This window comes from Schistocerca americana, chromosome 1, assembly GCF_021461395.2.
Source record: "Schistocerca americana isolate TAMUIC-IGC-003095 chromosome 1, iqSchAmer2.1, whole genome shotgun sequence".
NCBI classification, from domain to species: domain Eukaryota; kingdom Metazoa; phylum Arthropoda; class Insecta; order Orthoptera; family Acrididae; genus Schistocerca; species Schistocerca americana.
This window is the reverse complement of record NC_060119.1, coordinates 596,863,587-596,875,979: the sequence shown is the minus strand read 5'-3', so window position 1 is coordinate 596,875,979 and position 12,393 is coordinate 596,863,587. Positions and strand designations below refer to the sequence as shown.

At 41.5% G+C, this 12,393-nt stretch overlaps 1 protein-coding gene across 1 annotated transcript in view; it reads left to right on the top strand.

Moving 5' to 3' along the window:
• LOC124606971 (cullin-4A) overlaps positions 1-12,393 on the top strand; it is a 109,492-nt gene that overhangs the window by 61,238 nt on the left and 35,861 nt on the right. The window contains exons 8-9 of the mRNA XM_047139113.1: positions 7,047-7,183; positions 10,778-10,942. Coding sequence (XP_046995069.1) covers positions 7,047-7,183; positions 10,778-10,942 — 302 coding nt within the window. The remainder of the gene's footprint in view (positions 1-7,046; positions 7,184-10,777; positions 10,943-12,393) is intronic.

The following is a 12,393-nucleotide window of genomic DNA, read 5'->3' as shown; positions in this document are numbered from 1 at the left end:
GATTTGAACCTGCGACCGTAGCGGTCGCTCGGCTCCAGACTGTAGCACCTAGAACCGCATGGCCACTCCGGCCAGCCACGAATTTTCTCCTGGCTTATCAGCAGAGGACTTATGGAAGAATATGGCCCAAACATCTCTCTTCATTGCCTCCAGATTTTCTTTGTTTCTCCTAATTGCCTTCCCACAGTATATCTGCAAGTTTTGTATTTCAGTTTTAGTTAACCGACCCTGTCCGGTCAATAATTTTCCATCTTCTAATATTTTTCCTCTTATATCAACAGTTAGTTTTCTCAGCCTTGTTCCAAAACATTTTTGAACATGGCCTACACATTCTATTTTGCTAATAATGGCATCTCCATATGGCTTAGAGTTCACCACATTGTTGTATGCCTTACTGTCACCATCATCCAAATATTCGGTGTACCGTATGCCTCTTGTTTCTACAGAGCGATGAAATATTTGTTGTACTCCACGAACTTCCATACCACCACTTGTTCCTCTAAAATTAGCCACATGGCTGTGTTCATTAAGTTCATTGACTTTACAACATTTGCAATATTCAGACATTATCTCCACATCTAACACTTTACCAGTGTCTACACTCATGGCAGTCACTACTTGATTCAGAGAAGTATGTCCTCTTTTCTGCCAACTTCCATCAAGTGAAACAGCAATATCCGAACATCCATTATTTTCTTCCACTGCTTCCCTAGCAGCCAGTTTCAAGCTTTCCTCACTGACCTCACATACAGCTTTCTCTAACATTGCAGTCAGTTTTTCAAATTTATTTGGTGGTTGATGTAAGTTCCTCACTGAACAAAATGTTCTCCTTGCAGCCATGCCCTTGCCAGTGGATCGTAAGGCATAAACTAATCTAGTATTGATTTCATAAGGGCCACTTGCATCTGGTTTTGAAGAACTCATAAATGAAATCACAGCCTAGCATTTAGTGGAAATTAGATCCAAAGCAATTGCTGGGCCTTTTCTCGCACTGGCACTCTCACAAATTTTCACTCTCTGTGACTCACCAGACAGTCTACATGGTACAAATTTAGAAATTACATCTGATAATATTCTCAAATTTATAATAATGTTACTGCACCCCTTGTCACCTACAGTATATTCTTTGTAACTCTCTTGAAATGGTGAGAGCTTATTTGATGATGCACTTGTTGAAGAATTACAATTAGAAACATCGTTGCCAGGTGACATAACCTCTTGTACAGAAAGCTTTCTAAACTTGTTTCCTCTAAATTGTCTTCAAAATGCCTTTACGTTTCATCATCTTCAATAAACACAATAAAACACACATAAACGAACACTGCAAACGTAAGTATAAAAACTACTTGCAATCACACTTGAACAAAACTAACCGTGTGTTTTAAAGCGTGTTGTTTTTAAACAGCAGAAACAAAAGAATACCAACCATTGCATTCCAAGGATAGCCAACACACTCGGGAGGGGGGGAAAAAAAAAAATCCCTAACATGCAATGTAGGGGATATAAAGATCTAAAATATATGCAGAAAAGTGGGTGTGGCACATAAACACACATGGCAGGAAAATGCTCTTTAAATGCGTGACAAAATTTTTTTCAGCAAAATCCTTTTCAGAGTACTTAAATAAATCCTTAATCTATTAAAATATGATGAAAACTGATGAATTTTTAGGACCTGACCCACGGTGTGGTCCCCTTAAACCAACTGTATTTTGGCAATATGTTGACGATACTTGTATAGTTTGGCCTCATGGTTTGGATTGTCTCCAAGAGTTCCTACAACATCTCAACTCCATACACGAAAACATGAAATTTACTATGGTGTTGGAGAAGGAGGGTTGCTTGTTGTTTTTAGACATCTTAGTGCAATGTAAGAGCAATGTCACACTTGGTCATTCAGTATATAGAAAGCCCACTCATATAGACCTTTACTTGCAAGCTGCTAGTTGTTGCCATCCAGCACAAACAATGGGTGTTCTGAAGATCTTGATTCACTGAGCTCACATTATCTCTGATGCCGATAGTTTGCAAACGGAACTGCAGTGCCTGCAAACTGTGTTTCTGTAGAATAGGTATTCGTCCCAGCAAGTGGAGAGAGTGCTTCAGACCTATAAGCGACAGAGCAAATAAGAGGAAGAGGCCTTTAAAACGACTGCCTACTTACCATATATTGGTAGTATTTCAGCGCAAATAGGCAGAATTTAAAAAATATATATATAAATTAGAAGCAATCTTTCACCCTCCTGCAAAAATTTTGTTGCTGTTGAGATCTGTCCAAGTCGATCTAGAGCTGCACAAGGCAGGTGTTTACAGGATTCCGTGCAAATGTGGCAAATATTATATAGGGGAAACGACGTGTACTGTGCAGGATCGCATTGTAGAACATCGGCGTTATACTAGCCTCCTTCAGCCTTGTAAGTCTGCCATCGGCAAACATTGTATTTCCACAGGTCATGTAATGAATTACAGTGAGACAAATTGTGGCCCACACGTCTAACTTTTGGAGCTCTGTTATTAATGAATCCGTGGAAATACCACTGTCTGACAGTGAGTCTCTTATTAACTCTGATGGCAGTTTTCAGTTGAATTCGACATGGAATCCAGTCATTGAAAAACTTCGTCCTCTCTTGCCAGTGTAGTTCTGTGATGGAACCGTGGAAAGACAATCGAATTGACATTGATCTGGTGAGTTTTCACCATGGAGGCTGTGCGACACAGCAGAATCGAACGCGCTCAAGAAGTGCATATGCAACACCAAGTGAATCCACCACACATGTGCCAGCAGGGCCTAGAATACCAGAGCTCCATGAGTTTTCGCCAGTATCACCTGAAGATGGCCAGAAGACTGCACCAAAATATTGTGGCAAGTTCTCCCGAAATTTTGTGGAACTACATTTAGGACGTCTGTGTGGCCGTATGTATGAGTGTGTGTACTTTACAGTGGAAAGAGCAAGAGCTTGAAAGCTAGTTTGAGTATTCTTTCCTGTTACATGTTTCTGTGCACCAAGCATTTGGTCCACTATAGGTGAGTAATTGCCTTTCCCTTATTTTACATAAATTGGCAGATTGTTGAAGACAGAGACAAATTGTTCTCTGAAGCCTGTGTACCAAATTTCAAGAGCCACTATTAAGGGAGAATCTAGGGGTAGTATTCGGCCCACTACTTCCACTCTTGTATGGACCGTGAAGAGAAAAACTAGACTAATTTCAGCACTCACAGAGGCATTTAAGAAGCCTTTTGTCCATCAATCCATATGCGATTGGAATTAGTAGTAACCCTACTATGTGCTACCATGCTAAGCACCCTCTGTTATACACTTCCCAGTGGTTTTCAGAGTATGTCTGTAAATGTAAGTAACACACAGACATTACATGAAATAAATCGTAGTCCTTGCTTACAGCACACATGTAGAAGTATTGTCTTTCACTTTTTGCACACACTTTCTTACACCTTTCATTTCTTGTGTGTGTATTTCAGTGGGTACCATCTTATCCAGTCCTACAAGTAGTCACGATAATGTCTTCAATACTTATCTGCTCATCAATAATGTACTTTAAGATTAAATTTCTGTAAGACTAGTGTCAACAAATAACTGGTAATACATTATGTAGCCATTGGTACATACACATTCACTTTCTTTCCTGGCAAGCATAGCGCTGCAAACACGGAAGGGCACGTACATTGACAATGCTGCTTTCTGAGCTATTGAATGTGCCCCCATGCCCTCCCCAATCTTTGACAACAAAAAACTGCTTGCAAAACTGTTGATGTGCATCTCCCTTTTCCAATCTGGATATATTACTTCAGAAAGTTCTGAAAGTTTGCACTCCATAACCATGCAGTATATTTCTTTGTTGTGTTATTCATGGCTGGTCCATCAATTACCTGAGTTTTCACAATTTTGCAATAAAAACTACACAAGCCAGAGAAAGGAAGTATTTACCTGACTTTTTGTATGCTGGCTTCGGAAATATCTTTATAGCATTTCATTTTCTGTGTACAATCCTATCCACTGTTATTATGAATCCAAAATTACCTCTCCTTGTATCACATTTCAGACTTTTCTAACTGTTAGTGGTAGTACATGTTTCTAAAGCTTTGGTCAAAATACTGCTGTTCTCTTTCAATCTCTTAGCAGCCATCAAAATATTAATGACATAGAAGATAATATTCTTCTGTACTTTCTCTCAATAATATGTCAGCATTTACCTAAAATTGTCACATGTGTTTTGAAGGAAAATGGAACACTTTGAATTTATAACTTTACCCCCATATATGATGGCAGTGTGTTATTGACATTTTTTGTTTAATGGTACTTAACTCACTGCTCTCAAGCTAAATATTTCCTTTAGTCTCATTTTTCTGTAGCATTAATGTCCCTGAGTGTGTCAACTTTGTATCTTGTCGAATCGTTTTTGCTTCTGCATTCTGTGCACATCCTCCTCCCCCTCTTCATATTCTCATTCCATCCTCCCTTTGCTCTTGCAGGGCACCTTCAAAACCAGTTATTGCTGAATTAATTGTGTGCTTCCAGGTGTTCTGCTGAGTTGTTTCACTTTTATGCACAGTATTTCAATGATCAACCCAGCTGTGCAGCATGTTTTGCTGTTATTTGTAGTCACTGCCCGAACTCCAATCAGACTGTGGGATATTGTTGGTCTTGGACCATTATTTATAACCGAGTTTGAGTCTCGGCGACCACTATGCCATTTGGTACTCTTGTTTTTCAGAGCCTACATTGGCATTCCGTTAACTGCATATTCTCTTACATGGTAACGGCTGGTGTGATGTTAATAAATGAAGCACCTAGTCTGAAGCTTTGCTTAAAATGAAACCTCTGTCCCTCTTCATTAGACTTTCTGACATCTTTATTTCATTGGAATCATTAATTACACTGTCCCAGAAATTTGCCGTGTGGAACATGATACTGGTCTTGTCGTATTTCATTTCATGATGATATTCAATGCAGCGCTCTGTGGCAACCAGGTTGCTTGGTTATTTCAGACAGTATGTTGCTTGCCCCTTTCTTCGACTGTTGTGATAGTCTGACCCAAATAATACATGCTACATTTGCATTCAAGTTTTTCTGATCCACGTGGCCACATGGCAAACAAATGGCCATGTGCCAATAGAAACTTGTTGGTTTCAATTTGACTGATTCTAGTGCCTTTGAAGCAAAGTTATTCAAATACAGATTCTCCACAACAGCTGATAACAGACTATTGTCATGCCATCGGTTTATTCATAATATTTTATGTTGAACAGGAAATGGGTTGACATCAGAACAGGTCTCAAAAATTCTGTGAAATAATCATTAAACTTTTCTCCAAATAGTTCCAAGAAATCAGAAAGTGAAATTCTCGTGATAAGAGGAAACCATAATGTACCTTAGGAAGACCATACAGTTGTGGTGACATCGCTATTCTAAGACTCGTAGTATCAACATCTACCTATCTGTGCGCAGTGTCATTCAAAATATTGAAAATCTTATTGCAGTCCACAAACGACATTAGAACCATAGTGTTGTAGGCTGGCAGAATTGGGTTCCTTGTCCTCCCACAGAGTTCTCAGTGTTACTTGTTCTTACTTGGAGAGGTTGAACGTCAGTATTAGCACCTAGGTAAGTGCTCTACTGTTTTCATGACAAACCTCATCTGCTGCTTCTGGCAGGAAAGAAGATGTGACATACTCAGCTGATGTAATCTACTATTTGCAACATTTTTGGAGTTGGCATGAAGTTTAGCTCTTCATCAAGGATCGTCCCTGTATCCACATCCAAATGTGTGTTAGTGAGATCAATGCCGAGAAAACCTGAGAGATAATGTTGCTACATTAATTATCAATCAATCCTTACTTCGTTAGTGTCACACTTTTATATAAACATGGGACAACTGCTACTACATGAAACTGTAGTCCTTATACTAACATATCAAATATCTGCTTCTCAATTATAGTAACTTGGACTCATTCATTTTATGCACTGGCAACTGCAGAAGCTTTTGATCTTCGTCTTCTTCCACCTTTTTTAACTTCATATAATGATCAAGATAAAGTACATACCTCTATACTGAAATCATCACTTACCGTGACATTCTGGTTGTATAGATCGCCTTGTTCAGTTGACTGATAATTTCTGCATATTCTTGTCAAGTAAAGACTTTCTCACTTGCTCTGTCTTTCTGTTCCTCAAAATATTGAGTGTGACCCAAAATTTTACCAGTTCACATGCACATCTTACCCAAACTAATTATTCATGTCTCTCCTTCCCTTTTTCCCCCACCTCCTACCCCCTTCTCCTTTTCCACCCTCCCCTCCCCCACCCCACCCCACACCACACCACAGCACACCCATCTCCAATATGTCCATTACATTCTCACTAGCAGCCAGTACATGTGGTTGCATCTTAAAATTTGAGGACAACAAACTGCACAAGTCACCAAGTAACAAGCTGCTGAACAAAGAGTGGCCATAATTTATATTTTATAAATATGTTTATCAGAAGAAAACTGCAATGCTTGTTGATTACTAGCATTGGAACACTTACTGGCATGGGTAAACAGCAAAAACTGTTCCAGATAGGTATCCCAGGCTTCCTCTCATCAAAAGCTAGAAACATTGATGATGTCAATACAAGTGTAGCAACTGGTGATGTCACTGTTACAGCCCGTACATTGTCCCATTTACCTGTGTACTTCATTGGCTTTTTCTGCAGGTCAGAAAACTAGTGTTTCTCCTGATTGTGCTGCTGTTGCTGCAGATTCAGCTGGTATTGCCATAGGTCCATGAACATTGCATCCTCAATGCACTGACAAACATGCAAGGATTTCAATCCTTATCACAACAGTACTCCAAATCTCATACCTTACACTGAATATGTTCTTTGTCCATTGGAAACTCTTAAAATCAGTCACATTGTTTTAACTGGCCAAACTGTGGCATTTGAAGCTCCTAGTATTAGGTTAACTCAGATAATAAAAAGTTACTTTTGTGCTAATTACATATATGTCTCAAAAAAATTATTGCTACAGTTCCATCTTACATGTTTCAGCCAAATTTGTGGATTCAAAGCTTCGTGCTGGCAACAAAGAATCAACTGAAGAAGAGCTGGAAAGACTGTTGGATAAAATCATGGTGTTGTTTCGTTTCATTCATGGAAAAGATGTGTTTGAAGCCTTTTATAAAAAGGTGAGTGTATTTGTGTGATTCCCGGATTTAGCAAGATAATCCAGCTTTATATAACTTTTTTTCCTTGTTAAAATCAAAGCATCCTCCTACAGGCCAACCACAAATTTGAACAGCATGCCACCCTCCACCTCAAAAAATTATCCAATCTCCTGGTTTCCCACCTCCGGAAAGGCAACTCACTCACCCTTCACAAGCTTTCCAGCAAACCTCAACCTCCTCTCATTGCACACAAACCCAGTCTCTCCCATCTACTCAATCTCCCACTTCCAACTCCACTCCCTCCAAAACCTCAAAATTCCAATCAACGCAATCTGGAACCACAACACCCCAATTCAGTAGTTAACCTTTCCTCCAAACCTCTCTCCTAATCCGAAACCTCTGTCCTATCCAAAGGCCTCACCTTCAGCCCCACTCCCAGATTCAATCAAACAGCCCTCGTCAAAGATTTACTGTCCTACACTCGTACTCTCTGCTGGAAATATCACTTTGCCACGAAGAAAAATGATCCTAATCCTACTCCTAATGATCCAACTCCCCAAGACACTACCCAAATTGAACCCTGCCTGGAACAGTTCCGTCCTCTGTCACAGAGGGACCCACCTCCTCTTCCTCAAAATCACCCTCTCCAAGCCTTCCAGGAATTTCTGACTTCCAGCCTTGCTTCTCAGTCCTTCTTAAAAAACCTTAATCCTACTCCCAACATCACCACTGCTGAAGCCCAAGCTATCCGTGATCTGAAGGCTGACCGATCCATCGTCATTCTTCCGGCGGACAAGGGTTCCACGACCGTGGTACTTGATCGTCGGGAGTATGTGGCTGAGGGACTGCGTCAGCTTTCAGACAACACCACATACAAAGTTTGCAAAGGTAATCCCATTCCTGATGTCCAGGCGGAGCTTCAAGGAATCCTCAGAACCTTAGGCCCCCTACAAAACCTTTCCCCTGACTCCATTAACCTCCTGACCCCACAGACACCCTGCACCCCTACCTTCTACCTTCTTCCTAAAATTCACAAACCCAATCATCCCGGCCGCCCCATTGTAGCTGGTTACCATGCCCCCACAGACCGTATCTCTGCCTACGTAGATCAACACCTTCAACCCATTACATGCAGTCTCCCATACTTCATCAAAGACACCAACCACTTTCTCGAACGCCTGGAATCCTTACCCAATCTATTACCCCCGGAAACCATCCTTGTAACCATTGATGCCACTTCCTTATACACAAATATTCCGCACGTCCAGGGCCTCGCTGCGATGGAGCACTTCCTTTCACGCCGATCACCTGCCACCCTACCTAAAACCTCTTTCCTCATCACCTTAGCCAGTTTCATCCTGACCCACAACTTCTTCACTTTTGAAGGCCAGACATACCAACAATTAAAGGGAACAGCCATGGGTACCAGGATGGCCCCCTCATATGCCAACCTATTCATGGGCCACTTAGAGGAACCCTTCTTGGTTACCCAGGCCTGCCAACCCAAAGTTTGGTACAGATTTATTGATGACATCTTCATGATCTGGACTCAAAGTGAAGAAGAACTTCAGAATTTCCTCTCCAACCTCAACTTCTTTGGTTCCATCAGATTCACCTGGTCCTACTCCAAATCCCATGCCACTTTCCTTGTCGTTGACCTCCATCTGTCCAATGGCCAGCTTCACACGTCCGTCCACATCAAACCCACCAACAAGCAACAGTACCTCCATTATGACAGCTGCCACCCATTCCACATCAAACGGTCCCTTCCCTACAGCCTAGGTCTTCATGGCAAACGAATCTGCTCCAGTCCGGAATCCCTGAACCATTACACCAACAACCTGAAAACAGCTTTCACATCCCGCAACTACCCTCCCGACCTGGTACAGAAGCAAATAACCAGAGCCACTTCCTCATCACCTCAAACCCAGAACCTCCCACAGAAGAACCACAAAAGTGCCCCACTTGTGACAGGATACTTTCCGGGACTGGATCAGACTCTGAATGTGGCTCTCCAGCAGGGATAAGACTTCCTCAAATCCTGCCCTGAAATGAGATCCATCCTTCATGAAATCCTCCCCACTCCACCAAGAGTGTCGTAACCTCTTAGTTCATCCCTATGAAATCCCCAAACCACCTTCCTTACCCTCTGGCTCCTACCCTTGTAACCGCCCCCAGTGTAAAACCTGTCCAATGCACCCTCCCACCACCACCTACTCCAGTCCTGTAACCCGAAGGGTGTACACGATCAAAGGTAGAGCCACGTGTGAAAGCACCCACGTGATTTACGAACTGACCTGCCTACACTGTGACACATTCTATGTGGGAATGACCAGCAACAAACTGTCCATTCGCATGAATGGACACAGGTAGACAGTGTTTGTTGGTAATGAGGATCACCCTGTGGCTAAACATGCCTTGGTGCACGGCCAGCACATCTTGGCACAGTGTTACACTGTCCGGGTTATCTGGATACTTCCCACTAACACCAACCTGTCAGAACTCCGGAGATGGGAACTTGCCCTTCAGTATATCCTCTCTTCTCGTTATCCGCCAGGCCTCAACCTCCGCTCATACCTCACCTGTCTTTCAACAACATCTTTGCCTCTTTACTTCCGCCTCGACTGACATCTCTGCCCAAACTCTTTGCCTTTACAAATGTCTGCTTGTGTCTGTGTATGTGCGGATGGATATGTGTGTGTGTGTGTGTGCGCGAGTGTATACCTGTCCTTTTTTTTCCCTAAGGTAAGTCTTTCCGCTCCCGGGATTGGAATGACTTCTTACCCTCTCCCTTAAAACACACATCCTTTCGTCTTTCCCTCTCCTGCCCTTTTTCCTGACGAAGCAACCATTGGTTGTGAAAGCTAGAATTTTGTGTGTATGTATGTGTCTGTTTGTGTTTCTATCGACCTGCCAGCGCTTTCGTATGGTAAGTCACACCATCTTTGTTTTTAAATATATTTTTCCCACGTGGAATGATTCCCTATGATATTCAAATTATTTAATTGGATAGATAAAAAATCTACTCACCAAACGGTGGCAGAACACACACATAAGACTGTTGTGATAAGCAAGCTTTCAGAGCCAGTGGCTTTTTCTTCAGGCAGAAGGGTTGAAGGGGAGGGAAGAAGGGTGGAGGAAAAGGACTGGAGAGATCTAGGAAAAGGGGTAGATTTTGGGAAAATCATTCAGAATTGCGGGTCAGTGGAGACTTACCTTACAGGATGAGAAGGAAAGACTCTTTCCTTCTCATTCTGTACTGTAAGTCTCCCATGACCCACGGTTCTCGAGTAATCCAGCTTGAATTACGTACCAAGTACCCCTTTCTACAGACTGCACACCATATGATTATATGCTGTTGGCATACATGAGGTCTGGTTTTCTAAAACAGGTTAGATAAATGCATTTGATTATGAATTCAGAGACCCCCTGAGGAAATATGGAATAATTGGTTCAATAGGCATGTTAGAAGAATGTTAAAATATCTTATAGAATGTGTCTAGTTACCTTCATGGTGAAACAATACATATTTTTTACTTTAGTTACATAATATGACAAATAGCTTTATATTACAGTTATGATATATGGTATAAATAAAAATGTTTTGCTCTGCAGGATTTAGCTAAACGATTACTAGTTGGGAAGTCAGCTAGTGTGGATGCGGAGAAGAGCATGCTTTCTAAACTGAAACAGGAATGCGGTGGTGGTTTTACTTCTAAACTGGAAGGCATGTTCAAAGACATGGAGCTCAGTAAGGATATCAATGTTGCTTTCAAGCAGGTATGCTTCTTTGGAAGGTTTGTCTTTTTGAATTACTCTCTCACATTAATGATGTGCCTAAATGTGCTCTTATTTGCTTGATATAAAGCAATCAAAAATTTTCTGCGCGCCAGTGCGTGACAGCTCAATTTATATTGGCATCATTAAACTTGTAAGTTTCATCTCAGTGAGCAGAAAGGGAGATAAATTTTGTTGTTACGTATAATTATTAAATACATCAGTTCATTGTATAGCATATTGTGAATATATGGTGAGTGATGACTGTTCGGCAGTCAAAAACCAACACTTTACAAATTATGTTCTGTAATATATGGGATTTTTTTATTAGAATTGCAAGAATTTCATTTACATTGTTTACTAAATACTATACTAAGACAGTACTATTGAGCAAATATTTAGAATGCCAGCATCCTGTATAGAGAACCTTTAATAGGTATTGATACTAAATTAATAACAAATTAACTACTCAGGCTGTACCGAGGATATGGGAAGATATACTCCTGCACAGGCATCAGTTCAACAGCAGAAGCCCAAAATATGATTTTCAAGGGTGGGGGGGTTGCAGTTTGTTCTCTGAGGAGAGGGAGCAGGCTCACTTTGAGGCCGTTCAAAACATCAAAACATATTCTTGGTGGCTGTAGCTAATCTGAAAATTAGGGATTGGTTAATCAACCACCATTCATCAGAGAGTTTTAGTATATTGTGTATTGTAAATAAATATGGATCATTATGTACATGTATTATGGACACAGTCTAGATACAAATATACAAGGTCTGTTAGAAAAGTATCCCACCTTTGGCGGAGGGGGGGAGGGGGCTGGCTTACCTGGAGTGTTGGACACCTAATCATCCTCATAGAAGTTCCCTTGGGACTCCATACACTTTTCCCAGCAGTGCCGCCATTGTTGGAAGCATGCCAAAAAAGCCTCTATTGGAATGGAGTTTAGCTCAGCTGTCGTTGCTGCCATGATGTCCTCTCTTGTCTGAAATCATGTTCCTTTCAATGGCATCTTGTGTTTTGTGAACAGCCAGAAGTCAAGGCAGCCAAATCAGGAGAGTAAGATGCCTGTTGAAGCACGTGAGTCTGGTTTTGTAGTACTCTTTGGTGACTGTGTGATCCTGTGGTGCATACTCATTGTATACCACACCACAGGAGTCAGAGAAAGCAGTCAGCATCACTCTGACATCATTGCGTGCTTGGCAGGCTCTCTTTGGTCTTGGTGACGAGGAATGCTTCCACTGTGATGACTGGGATTTGGTTTCCGGGCTATACCCGTACTCCAGGACTAGTCGCCAGTGGTCATGGTGTTAAGAAAGTCAGGGTCACTGTTTGTGGAGACCAGCATGTCCTGTGAGACTTTAACACGGAGTTGCTTTTGCTCCATCATCAGCAGCTTTGGTAAGAATTTCACTGACAATCTCTTCATAGCCAAATATTCGGCAGCAATGGA